The sequence below is a fragment of the Thalassophryne amazonica genome, chromosome 14 (assembly GCF_902500255.1).
Source record: "Thalassophryne amazonica chromosome 14, fThaAma1.1, whole genome shotgun sequence".
Taxonomy (NCBI): Eukaryota; Metazoa; Chordata; class Actinopteri; order Batrachoidiformes; family Batrachoididae; genus Thalassophryne; species Thalassophryne amazonica.
The window spans coordinates 71,616,182-71,630,911 of NC_047116.1; the positions used below are offsets into that span (position 1 = coordinate 71,616,182).

Consider the following 14,730-nt stretch of genomic DNA (forward strand, 5'->3'; position numbering starts at 1 on the left):
TGAGGACGACGAGCATGCAGATGAGCTTCCCTGAGACGGTTTCTGACAGTTTGTGCAGAAATTCTTTGGTTATGCAAACCGATTGTTTCAGCAGCTGTCCGAGTGGCTGGTCTCAGACGATCTTGGAGGTGAACATGCTGGATGTGGAGGTCCTGGGCTGGTGTGGTTACACGTGGTCTGCGGTTGTGAGGATGGTTGGATGTACTGCCAAATTCTCTGAAACGCCTTTGGAGACGGCTTATGGTAGAGAAATGAACATTCAATACACGAGCAACAGCTCTGGTTGACATTCCTGCTGTCAGCATGCCAATTGCACACTCCCTCAAATCTTGCGACATCTGTGGCATTGTGCTGTGTGATAAAACTGCACCTTTCAGAGTGGCCTTTTATTGTGGGCAGTCTAAGGCACACCTGTGCACTAATCATGGTGTCTAATCAGCATCTTGATATGGCACACCTGTGAGGTAGGATGGATTATCTCAGCAAAGGAGAAGTGCTCACTATCACAGATTTAGACTGGTTTGTGAACAATATTTGAGGGAAATGGTGATATTGTGTATGTGGAAAAAGTTTTAGATCTTTGAGTTCATCTCATACAAAATGGGAGCAAAACCAAAAGTGTTGCGTTTATATTTTTGTTGAGTGTATAAACTGATGGGGGAAGAACTTACATCGCTGATCTTCTTGCTGCGTTTATGGGTCTCGTACACAGGAGTTTCCAGAACAGACGTGAACTTGTCCTTGGCACGCTCATACTGCTCTCTGTACCTCCACTGAAAAGAATGTGTGAGAAGAAAACATTTGCTCAATATGCTCATTTAATTCTGCATATTTTCCTCAATTTTGTATTCTCACTTGTTCTGCCTCTAATTTAGGGGACTAAAGTTAGTGAAAACAGTGGTGGCTAAACTGCCTGGCAATGGTTAATTTGCTGTTAAAAATATCGGACTGGCTATACGCCCAACCGTTGGTTCAATAAAGTATATATGCGAGCATATACGCCCAACCACAACCAACCAATGAGCACGCTTGTAAGCTCACTTCCGGTTTCAACGCAGGGGGGAAAAAAGGCAGATATTTTCTCGCCGGCTGCAGGAGGGATCGCACCCCACGGAGGGGCTGTGATCTAAAGCGGTTCTGTTTGGCTCATCACACCCAGGGAACTGTGTCAAACTAACACCATCTTACAGCCAACAAGCAGCATTTTGTTCAAAAACTGTTTTGTCGTCGTTCAAAATGCTTATAAAGTTTGTCTGTTTTGATCCATTGCAGTGTTTTCGCAGTAATTAAACACGACGCCGTTAAATGTGTCAAACATACGCCAGAATAGAGCCTTAAAAAGTGATGTAAAAAATGTAGTTTAGATGCACAAAACGTGTCAAATACATGATCACGGTTGGGCGAATAAGGTAAGACATTATATTTATCTGCCCAATGGTTGGGCATGTAATGTTCAATGTATGACTTATCTGCCCAACGGTTGGGCTTATAGCCTTTGCCTAAAAATATAGCCACAGACAAATCTCATCTAATACCCAGACTTTAATCCACTGTGGACTGGAAGTGACATTTCACCATCATGACCTTTTTGTCATACTGGATCAGAGGCTGTATCTCAGCTCAGGGACAGCATCCTTCAAAGGCTGCATTCATTGGCTGCAACATCACAGTGGTTAGGGTTAGAGTTAGGGTTTATTTAACCTTTATTTAACCAGGTTAGTCCCCCTGAGATCGAGATCACTTTTACAAGGGAGAGCCGGACAATTTTGAAGTTTCCAATTCACCTTAACCTAATAAGTAATGTTTATGAGTAAAGCATAAATGAGTACTGAAAATGACTACTAAATGATGGGTTATGCCCACTATGCTAGTGTGTCCTGCCAAGGTTGCTAGGTAACGGGGTACGAGCGGGATAATGACTGAATAGCAAAATGCTGTGTGGACTAGACCATCTCATTTCAGAATGATTTAGAAGTTTGCAGCCCCCATTACAGTGTAAATACAACTCTACTCTTTAAAGACAGTTATGTACCATTGTTTTCACTGGACCATTGTAACTGTAAATGTGAGAACTCAGAAATGGTGAACTAGTATCATTTTAAACAAACAAACATGCAAACATGATCCAATAACATCAGTATATCTGGTGCATCATCATGCAAACATTGATGAAAAATGCTGTATGAAACATGCACAACACAAAATGTGTTATTATTATGCAGATGAAAAAGCAGACACGTTACAGATATTCAGTCACAACAGTCTGCAGCACCCACATAGCACATGTCAAACAGCAGACCGAACACTCACTGAATCTGCCACCATTACTAATGTAGATGCTGAAACTCAAGTGTGTCTGTGTTGTGCTATCACAAACATCACCATGGATGCAAAGGTGGATGACATAAATAGAAAATACTTTTCCTCAAGAACAGTATTTCATTACAGTACAGTATGTTTAATTTTTCTTATCCTTCAGGTAAAGTTATTCCATATTAAATTTGGACTTTACAGACAAAACATAGTAAATATATTAAATAATATGGACTATTGTAGAGGTCTTGCCCCAGAGGAAGGAGTATCAAGTACCTTGGTGTCTTGATCACAAATGAGGGGACAATGGAGCATGAGATTGGTCAGAGACGATTTTCTTTCACCAAAACGTCAAATCTAGGCTTGTATCTCAGATTTACCTTCTGACAAATTGTAGCTGAACTTTCAGGTCTTCTTTTTAAAAAAAATCCTCCTCTATCCCACTTCATCATGAAGCTGTATAACTGGGGATAAAAAAAAGAGCAAAACATGCACTATGCACAATTTCTCTAATCAAAGCCACATAAGCCTATAACTTCTTCTGGGTTGTCTGGGTGTCTTGGTGGCTTTCCTCACTCTTCTCCTTCTTGCACAGTCACTCAGTCACTTGCACAGTTTTTGAGAACTGCCTACTCCACACAGATTTACCGTAGAGTGCCATACTGTTTGTATTTCTTCATAATTGATATAAATAAAGTCCAGAACATTATCACTGACTTGGAAATGATCATGTGGCCCCCAATGGCCCCTCTGACCTGCGGAGTCCACCAGGGGTCGGTGTTTCTACCTCTATATGGTACCCCTGAGGTCATTTTTTTAGGAAGCATGATATTGCTTTTCCCTGCTTTGCTGATGATGTACAGGTATATTTGCCATTGAAGGTCCTTTCCAAAGATTCTCTTCAGGCTGTGCTTAACTGCTCGAGTGACATTAAAACATGGAGGGACGTAAACTTCTTAAATTAAAAGAAAATATAACAGAGATTGTCCTGTTCAGTCACCCTGACCTGGTTCAGGTCCTTGCCAGCTCCCTAGGCCCACTATCACCTTACATTGGATACCAGGATAGGAATCTTGGTGTGATTATTGATGGTGCATTTCAGTTAGATAAGCAAGTTAGCTCAGTGGTCAAGTCCAGCTTTTTTCAGTTGAGGCTTTTAGCCAAAGTTAAATCTTATCAAAGCCAGAAAGATATTGAAAACGTGATTCATGCTTTTATTACATCGCACATAGATTATTGTAACTCCTTGTATGTTGGTATTGACTAGTCACCGCCTACAGCTTATGCAGAATACAGCAGCTCATCTCCTAACTGGGACAAAGAAGGGTGAGCACTTAACTCCGGTGGTCTCTTCCCTTCACTGGCTTCCGGTTAGGTACAGGGTTGATTTTAAGATTCTTTTATTTGTTTTTAAGTCTCTGACTGGGCTGGCCCTGGAATATTTGTCTGACCTTATTAAACTGCACCAGCCCACCAGAGCTTTTAGGTCAGTGAATCAGATGCTTCTGGATGTTCTTCGATCCTTCTTAAAAACTAGAGGAGATCGAACCTTTGTGGTTGCGGCTCCCACTTTGTGGAATGCGCTACCTTTCACAGTGCGGACTGCGAATAGCCTGTCCAGTTTTAAAACACTTCTTAAGTCTCACCTGTTCACCTTGGCCTTTGGCTCAGTGCAACCACCTTTATTGGGTCTTTATCTGTTTTATTTCACAGCATTATTGTTTTGGGCTTGTATTGTTTTTATTGCTTTTTATTATTTTTATTGGTGTGCCTATTTTATTGTAAAGTGCTTTGGCTGTTTTAAATGTGCTATATAAATAAAGCTGACATTGACATGTATCCATCCCCTGACTTGTCTGAAGAAAAACTGGCAATAATAAAGGATTATTTACTGAGCACGAGCTCTGTACAGGAAAATATCAGACCGAGTTGTTGACAGTATGGACCAAGCGTTAGCGAGCTCCGTGCAAAAAACACCGATGTCTGACATTCCTGTACAGACCGAGCAAGCAAGGTTAATAATTCATTTATTATATGGCTACTATATAAACATGCAAACTTACGGTATCAACCAAATATGAAAGCTGCTGACGGTTTTGGGCTCACAGTCAGACTTGTTCGCGTTCTTCACCTCCATGAAGAACAGACAGTCAGGTTAGCTGGTAAGCTTTCAATTTGTGTGTTTTTTCTGATGCTGTTAAGATATTTATGGAGTGTGTCCATGTCTGACTTGGTTTTTCTAATCATGTTTTCAGGTTTCTGGTTTGTAACAAATGTGACTGTCATGGTAATGGTCTGATATGGGACAATATCAGACTGGAAATCAGCCAATCAGAGTGTGCGTAGTGTTGTAGCTATATAATAAAACTGATTATTTTCAGATATTATATGAAAGGGGCCCATTACTTATGCAACCCTTCATATTGGCTTTTATAGTTTTAATTAATTTATATCAAATTGTAGAGATTTGCTTTGAGTTTGAGCTTAACAAAGATTTTAGAAATATTTACAAGGAGAAGTCTGATTTACTTTTGATATATGAAATAGCATGAACAAGTCAAAATGTGAGAAGTATCAAAGGGCCCAACACTTTTAGAGGGCACTGTATGAGGTTAAAACTAAATTAAATGGTTTTTCAGGCCATGTCACCTACAGTGCATCCAGTAAGTATTCACAGCACTTCACACTTTCCACATTTTGTTATGGTACAGCCTTATTCCAAAATGGATGAAATTAATTTTTGTCCTCAAAATTCTATACAGAATACCCCATAATGACACTGTGAAAAATGTTTCTGAGATTTTTGCAAATTTATAAAAACAAACAAACAAAAAACTAAGAAATCACATGTACATAAATATTCACAGCCTTTGCCATGAAGCTCCATACTGAGCTCAGGTGCATCCTGTTTCCACTGATCATCTTTGAGATGTTTCTACAGCTGGAGTCCACCTGGGGTAAATTCAGTTGATTATGATTTGGAAAGGCACACACCTGTCTACATATAAGATCCCACAGTTGACAGTGCATGTCAGAGCACAAACCAAGCATACAGTCAAAGGAATTGTCTGTAGACCTCAGAGATAGGATTGTCTCAAGGCACAAATCTGGGGAAGGGTACAGAAACATTTATGCTGCTTTGAAGGTCCCAATGAGCACAGTGGTCTCCATCAATGGAAGACGTTCGGATCTACCAGGACTCTTCCTAGAGCTGGTCGCCCATCTAAACTGAGCAATCAGGGAGCTGACCAAGAACCCGATGGTCACTCTGTCAGAGCTCCAGCATTCCTCTGTAGAGATAGAAGGACATTCCAACAACCATCTCTGCAGCAATCCACCAATCAGGCCTGTATGGGACAGTGGCCAGATGGAAGCCACTCCTTAGTTAAAGGCACAGGGCAGTCCACCTGGGGTTTGCCAAAAGGCAACTGAAGAACTCTCAGACAATGAGAAACAAAATTCTCTGGTCTGATGAGACAAAGATTGAACTCTTCGGTGAGAATGCTAGGCATCATGTTTAGAGGAATCCAGGCACCACTCATCACCTAGCCAATACCATCCCTACAGTGAAGCATGGCAGTGGGAACATCATGCTGTGCGGATGTTTTTCAGCAGCAGGAACTGGGAGACTTTTCAAGATTAAGGGAGAAATGAATGCAACAATGTACAGAGACATCCTGGATCAAAACCTGCTCCAGAGTGGGCTTGACCTCAGACTGGGGTGACATTTCATCTTTCAGCAGGCTAATGACCCTAAGCACACAGCCAAGATGTCAAAGGAGTGGCTTCAGGACAACTCTGTGAATGTCCTTGAGTGGACCAGCCAGAGCCCAGAACTGAATCCAACTGAACATCTCTGGAGAGATCTGAAAATGGCTGTGTAGCAACACTCCCCATCCAACTATTTTGGAATAAGGCTGTTACATAACAAAATGTGGAAAAAGTGAAGCACTGGGAATACTTTCTGCACTGTAATTTTGACCCGGACAGCTTTTGGTTTTGTGAAATAATTTTGCTTTTGCGTGCAAAGTAAAATAATGTAAGCATCCAAAATAGAACTAGGATGTTTAGAAATGCTGTGTTGAAAATTCCTTGTTTTGTTTAAAAACCACTTGATAAAATTTTGAAGAAAATATTATTAGCGAAGTGCCATGCAGTGGTGCGAAGCTCACTCATGGTACACTGTCCCAAACAGGAAGTACAGTAATTTTGAGTCCACAGTGAAACAAGAAATGGCAAATGTTGAACACTTCCTGGCATGGGTGGAGCTCTAGCAGGGAGGCCAGGATGGCACTGGACTCCCCTAAAATCTGTCTGGACACCCAAGCAATCTAGAAGTTGAGTCTTTTATTGATAAGTAAAGACAGTTAGTTTAGTTACTTGAAGAAACACAATCTAGAAGAATATGTTTAGTGGAATATGTCCAATATGGACTGGAGGGACTTTTTTAAAATAACCTTTTAATTTTGCTCTCTGAAGGACTTTTTGTTTAAAGAACCTCTTAATTTTGTCCACTGAGTGACACCAAGAAGTTGCATTTCATTTAAAAATACACCTGCCTCTGAGTGTTTCTCATTTGCCCTCAAAAGTATTGGAACACTTGCTATTTCACACATTTGAATTTGTTTATGCCATTTTAAATACAATAAATAAATAAATAAATAAATAATCCACCAACTGAAAGCAAATTGCTACAACTTGATATAAATTCATCAAAAATATAAAATACAGCTTCCTGATGAAGTGGTATAGAGGAGGATTTTTTCTTAAAAAGAAGACCCAAACGTTCAGCTACAATTTGACAGAAAGCACATCTGAGATGCAAGCCTAGATTTGATGTTTGATGAAAAATTTGTATTTCTTCATAATTGATGTAAATAAAGTCCAAGGCATATTTAGAGACTTGGAAATGTTCATGTATCCATCCCCTGATTTCTCTCAAGAAAACTGGCAATAAAACTGATTTTTATTTACAGGTATTATTCCAAAGCATAGCATTACTTGTGCAAGCCATCATCTTGGCTTTTTTAATTAATTTATATCAAGTTTTAGAGATTTGCTTTCAGTTTGAGTTTAAGAAAGATAATTTTAGAATTTTTTTATTTTTTTTTTATATTTTGTGTATTTCTTATATTTGAAATGGCATAAACAAAAGAAAATATGTGAATGCCAAGTGTTCCAATACTTTTGGAGGGCACTGTATCATAACGTTATGATGAGTGCAAAACGAATGTGGTATTACTACTGTTTTGTTTAATGTTTAAGAATTTTCACTATTGCTGCACTTTGTGTGAAATCATAGCCATATTGTACTGTATATCATATCGACAGATATAATATTCACTTCAATATTGAGATACAATAATCTGACCATATTGTGCAGCCCTACTGTGAACTAGGTGAAAAGTTTGAATGTTATTTTATATCTACATTTTTAAAAATGCTTAAAATGGCAGGGGGTAAGAGGGCTGTAGTTAGGGGAGTCTGGGGAGCTTTGCCCTGAGGGCCTTTAGCCATTCTAATGCTCCTCAGAAGCATTTACTGAAAATAAAGTGTGAAGGACCTAAATGAGATGGTGATGACTTTCCAGCCATGTGACAGGCAAGTTTTAAAAAAATGCTTAAAGTGGCAGGGGGTAAGAGGGCTGTAGTCAGGGGAGTCTGGGGAGCTTTGCCCTGAGGGCCTTTAGCCATTCTAATGCTCCTCAGAAGCATTTACTGAAAATAAAGTGTGAAGGACCTAAATGAGATGGTGATGACTTTCCAGCCATGTGACAGGCAAGTTTTAAAAAAAATGCTTAAAGTGGCAGAGGGTTAAGAGGGCTGTAATTGGGGAGGGGAGGGGGTCTGGGAGGCGAAGCGGAAGGTATTTAGCCCATGCTAATGTTCCCTAGATGCATTTACTGAAAATAAAAGTGTGAAGGACCAAAATGAGATGGTGAGGACTTTCTAGGCATGTGAGATGCAAATATAGAAAAATGCTTAAAATGAGAGGGGGTTCAGAGGGCCGTAGTTGGGGGTCTGGGAGGCAAAGACCTGCAGAAGCTGAAGGTTTTTAGCCATGCTAATGCTGCCTAAATGAAATGGTGAGATGCTGAAGAGCTTCACTTGGTCATGTCTGCAAATATATATAGAAAATTTCATGGGGGAGATAATTTTGTCCTCATCTCCAGCTGTAGCAACTGGCCAGACTACCGTTTCCACCACTATTTGCTAAAAGTGAAGAATGGCATGACTCATACAGTTGTTCTAATTGTGTCTAATGGAGTATGAATTCATCAATATGATCTAATAAATAACATCTTTGCTCAATGCAGTGGGTTTAGTCTGTAAACCAACACTTACATCTGTAGATACATCTGCCTAAGTGCTGTTGAACAGTAAAAGCATGTCATTTTAAGATGGTTATAAATGCAATCAGTAATGATTACAACATATTAAATTTGACAGAAAGATTAGAGAATGAAAGACAAGGGTGGGATGAGTGTTGTTTGGGAGTTAAATGGGTGGAATGAAGGATGAGTATTTGAAGTCCTGTCCATAAACAGCACCGAAAAGCAGAGAAAGCTTAACGACTTCAACCAGACCCCTTAAGCAGAACATTTGGCTCATGTGAGGCTCAGTCTGCTTTCTGTCTGTCTGTGGACAGGGATCAGCAGGGGCGCTTCTTCTCTTGTCCTTTACCTTACTTCCCATAGTGGTCTGGTAAAGAGCTGTGAGGATGTCAGGGCGCAGTAGCTCATTGCAGCCACTCTTATGTAAATCCTTTGCTCTGGATGTATACATTTTCTGTCCACAACAACAAGAAAGCACACACACACACACACACACACACACACACACACACACACACACACACACACACACACACACACACACACACACACACACACACACACACACACACACACACACACACACACACACAATCACAGAACACAGATGTGAAATAGCAGGAACACTGGGAGGTCGAGAGAAGGACTCTGGAGATCCAAGTGTGACAAAGGAGCAGTGCATCCTGATGTGTACCCTCAGAGAGGAACAAATCATCACCTTCAGCAGAACCAAGTGTGGCTTCAGGGCTAATTTGAACTTTTTTTTTTGGCTTTATAAACCAGTGAAGGAGTTGATTAGATTGGCTCTCTGATGGCACAGCTGGAAAATCCTGCTCTCTCAATAAAGCATTTGAGTGGCATTCTGCAAGACCTGGGTGGGACACAGATTGAGAGAAAGAACAGGACTGGAGAGACTGATGCAGACAGAAACATAAATTTATCGTCTTGATACACGAGAGTCATGCGACGGCACCCCCAACAGGTCGACCGATGACCTCATGCACCAGAGTCGCAGGCGTGGCTGAGCAGACTGGAGGAGGCAGACCTGCTGGCCGGCACAGCCAGGACTTTTACCTGGCTCATCTTGTTGTTCGCTCTGGCCAGCTGATACCTGGGATCATCTGTTGTGACTGTGAACTTATCCTTGGTCTTCTCATACTGAGCTCTGTAGGCCCGCTGCTCAAAGTGTCAAAAGTGAGTTAAAGGCAAATACCCAGAAAACAGTGACATCTGACAAGGTTTTTACGAGGGGGAGAAAGAAGATTAAAATTAATATGATGTCATGTGAAAAACATGAGGAAAAAGAAAACAGCTGGTAATGAGAAGAGACAAAAATAATTTGAGGCTATAAAACCATGGGCCCTATCTTCCACCTGACACAAAAGAGCCCACAGTGCAATACAAGTGGCCTTGGCACTTCTACACAATTATGCTTTTCAACATCCAACACCCATATATATCAGTAATTAGTGAGAAGAGTTGCACTCATTTGGTTCTCGTGGCGTGTTGGTCTTAAAATGAGGTGTTGTCACGCATCGTGATGTTGAATTGGTATCATGTGGAAACAGAAAGCAATGGTGCCATATATCAGTGAAAAAGGGCCAAAGTAAAGCTGAGTATATTCATGGTATTAAAATGGTGCTATATTCAGACGTGCCTTACATAAGTAGGTGCAGATGTACATAACACTGCGCATTTGACGCACAGTGCTAAAGTGTTATAACTATGCCCAGTGAACTGAAAATGAGCATTCGATAAAATTCAGGGCTGTGAAATGAAAATTGTGAAATCTGAGGAAAATTTGCAGGGGGTTCTGGTGAGTGCAGCGGGGCCCCAGAAACCAAATTAATTTTGTATCTAATGATACATTTTCAGCATCTCCTGGAAGAAAAAATCTCAAAAGAAGTGCATATTTAAATGATCCTAGATTCAACCTTTCATTTGAACTGTCAATATGACGTGGAAGTAGGACCTGGAATGATTTTCCTTTTAATTGTAAACTAAATTATGCATTAACTCAGAACAATTAAACTACATGAAATTCATGAAGACTGAAAAGAGTGTTGCAGTATTTCAAAAACCACAGCTAAAGCTTGGAGAATATTTTGAAAATCATGGTAAAATATCAATAATATACCTTATAGTAAAAAAGTCACATATATCATTGTGTAGATTCCTGTAAATCCACTCAAAGCCACAATGTATTTTTTCCGATGAAAGAAAGTCATGAGGAAAAAGAAAACAGCTGGTAATGAGAAGAGACAAAAATAATTTGAGGCTATAAAACCATAGGCCCTATCTTCCACCTGACACAAAAGAGCCCACAGTGCAATGCAACTTCTACACAATTATGCTTTTCAACATCCAACACCCATATATATCAGTAATTACTGAGAAGAGTTGCACTCATTTGGTTCTCGTTAATAAAAAAATTACATAATCTTGTCTGAAATCCTGTTTGAATAGCACAATGTTTATTTTCCAGAGACAAAAAAAAATTCTTACCGTGTTTCTTGAGGGCACAAGATTAAGTTTGCTTTTCCCGTTTCTTTTATCTGTGTTCATGGGTTAAATTCAACCCGGTGTCAATTCCACGGATTCTTGTTCTTATTAAACTTTTTCAAATCGTGGTTCTCGCCATCTTCCCTCTCTCTGATGTCGCTCCGTGACACAGACATGCCGCAAAATTCTTATTTTAAAAACTTGATTGCTCTTAAAGTATGCGATGTCCACATGCTATGCGTAGCTTAAGAACAGCGTCTTGGAGCAACTGTTGCAACAGCCACGCTTTGAGAGGCATTTTTTTCCGCGGACACAGATTTGCATCTGTAACACACAGATCAGTGTCCATGGACTTATAAAACTTGAACGATGTCAAAAAAGAACGCTTTGCGATAGGCATTTTAATAACTCAGTGGCGGTCATGATTACAGAGTACAACACTAACACACCCCTCCCCCCCCCCCCCCCCCCCCCCCAATGATGAAATCTACAGAATTCCTCAGATCTGCTGAGTTTTCACAGCCCTGAAAATTACGCTAGACACTCATGGAACAATCCAAAAAAACTTCACGTCAGGGAGCTTTGGTGGCCGCTATTGGCTCGGGAACTCTGACATGCTGTGCAGCTCTGTTAACTCACAAGAAAACTGTGGTCCACTGTGCATCTGGAACACACCAGCTCTACAAATGACACTCAGATTTGTTTAACTCATGTTGTTATGAGAACACGCACAACTAATTAAGAGGATAGTTCAAAACCCTTTGTGCCCTGGGATGTAGTTTGCACTCAGATATTGCAGCATGTAAATAAGAATGTGAAGTTGGGCATGCCCCAAATCCACTTGTTCCATGCATCTGAGACTGGACCTCTCCAATTCTCCTACTAGAGGGTACCTGTCCTGCATGTTTTCCACATCAACCTACTCTAGTCACACCTGGTCAATTTACATTGGTGTTTCCCAGCTTTTGATTGGCTGAGCACCCCTGACTGAGTGAAACAGCTGTGGGTGGAGTAGAGAGAGCTGCAAAACGTGCTGGGCAGGTGCCCTCTAGGAGCAGGGTTGGACTGTCTTAGACTGTGTGTTGCAGATTGTGAAGATAGGGCCCCATAAATTCATATTCTGTTACCTCCAAGCTGAAAGTCCTTTGAAATGCACTGAGATAGAAAAATGTAATGATTAAAACATCTATCTTACAAGACTAAAGATAACAAATAAGTTGCTGTTACAAATATCAGTTCTCAGTAACTGTACTGGGGTAAAGAAAGAATGCACTTACGTTGTTGATTAGAAGGGAAGCATTCTTCATAGCATGGAAGTATGGAGTATCACTGGTGTATTTGAAGTTACCTCTGTTCTTCTCAAAGGAGGATTTGTACAGTCTCTGTAAAACATAAAACTGAAAGTTAATTGAAACCTCGATCGGACTATAGAACCTACCTGAGGTTCTAATGCAGATGGCTACATTCAGCAGGTGGAGAGGGGCCAGCTGATATTGTGGATGAGGTGGATACTGTAGATGAGGTGGATACTGTGGATGAGGTGGATACTGTAGATGAGGTGGATGCTGTGGATGAGGTGGCTACTGTAGATGAGGTGGATACTGTAAATGAGTGGATGAGGTGAATACTGTGGATGAGGTGGACACTGTGAATGAGGTGGATGCTGTAGATGAGGTGGATGCTGTGGATGAGGTGGATACTGTGGATGAGGTGGATGCTGTAGATGAGGTGGATGCTGTGGATGAGGTGGACACTGTGAATGAGGTGGATGCTGTAGATGAGGTGGATGCTGTGGATGAGGTGGATACTGTGGATGAGGTGGATGCTGTAGATGAGGTGGATACTGTAGATGAGGTGGATACTGTAGATGAGGTGGATACTGTGGATGAGGTGGATACTGTAAATGAGTGGATGAGGTGGATACTGTGGATGAGGTGGATGCTGTAGATGAGGTGGATGCTGTGGATGAGGTGGTTGCTGTAGATGAGGTGGATGCTGTAGATGAGGTGGATACTGTGGATGAGGTGGATACTGTGGATGAGGTGGATGCTGTAGATGAGGTGGATACTGTGGATGAGGTGGATACTGTGGATGAGGTGGATGATGTGGATGAGGTGGACACTGTGGATGAGATGGATGCTGTAGATGAGGTGGATACTGTGGATGAGGTGGATGCTGTGGATGAGGTGGATACTGTGGATGAGGTGGATGCTGTAGATGAGGTGGATACTGTGGATGAGGTGGATACTGTAAATGAGTGGATGAGGTGGATGCTGTGGATGAGGTGGATACTGTGGATGAGGTGGATGCTGTGGATGAGGTGGATGCTGTAGATGAGGTGGATGCTGTGGATGAGGTGGATACTGTAAATGAGTGGATGAGGTGGATGCTGTGGATGAGGTGGATACTGTGGATGAGGTGGATGCTGTAGATGAGGTGGATACTGTGGATGAGGTGGATACTGTAAATGAGTGGATGAGGTGGATGCTGTGGATGAGGTGGATACTGTGGATGAGGTGGATGCTGTAGATGAGGTGGATGCTGTGGATGAGGTGGATGCTGTGGATGAGGTGGATGCTGTAGATGAGGTGGATACTGTGGATGAGGTGGATGCTGTGGATGAGGTGGATACTGTGGATGAGGTGGATGCTGTAGATGAGGTGGATGCTGTAGATGAGGTGGATACTGTGGATGAGGTGGATGCTGTAGATGAGGTGGATGCTGTAGATGAGGTGGATGCTGTAGATGAGGTGGATACTGTGGATGAGGTGGATGCTGTAAATGGGTAGATGAGGTGGATGCTGTGGATGAGGTGGATGCTGTGGATGAGGTGGATGCTGTGGATGAGGTGGATGCTGTAGATGAGGTGGATACTGTGGATGAGGTGGATGCTGTGGATGAGGTGTATACTCTAGATGAGGTGGATACTGTGGATGAGGTGGATAGTGTAAATGAGTGGATGAGGTGGATTCTGTGGATGAGGTGGATACTGTGGATGAGGTGGATGCTGTAGATGAGGTGGATACTGTGGATGAGGTGGATACTGTAAATGAGTGGATGAGGTGGATACTGTGGATGAGGTAGATACTGTGGATGAGGTGGATGCTGTAGATGAGGTGGATACTGTAGATGAGGCGGATACTGTAAATGAGTGGATGAGGTGGATGCTGTGGATGAGGTGGATACTGTAGATGAGGTGGATACTGAGGATGAGGTGGATACTGTAAATGAGTGGATGAGGTGGATGCTGTGGATGAGGTGGATACTGTGGATGAGGTGCATGCTGTAGATGAGGAGGATACTGTGGATGAGGTGGATGCTGTGTATGAGGTGGATGCTGTAGACGAGGTTGATACTGTGGATGAGGTGGATGCTGTGGATGAGGTGGATGCTGTAGATGAGGTGGATGCTGTGGATGAGGTGGATGCTGTGGATGAGGTGGATGCTGTGGATGAGTGGATGTTTTGTATGCTGTGGATGAGGTCGATGAGGAGGATCCTGTGGATGAGCTGGATACTGTGGATGAGCGGATGTTTTGTATGCTGTGGATGAGGTCGATGAGGATGGATACTGTGGATGAG

At 41.8% G+C, this 14,730-nt stretch overlaps 1 protein-coding gene across 1 annotated transcript in view; it reads right to left on the reverse strand.

The window, feature by feature from the left end:
- Positions 1–14,730, reverse strand: part of LOC117524088 (nebulin-like) — a 267,815-nt gene that overhangs the window by 111,909 nt on the left and 141,176 nt on the right. Inside the window, 3 exon segments of the mRNA XM_034185819.1 lie at positions 672–773; positions 9,722–9,823; positions 12,427–12,531. Coding sequence (XP_034041710.1) covers positions 672–773; positions 9,722–9,823; positions 12,427–12,531 — 309 coding nt within the window.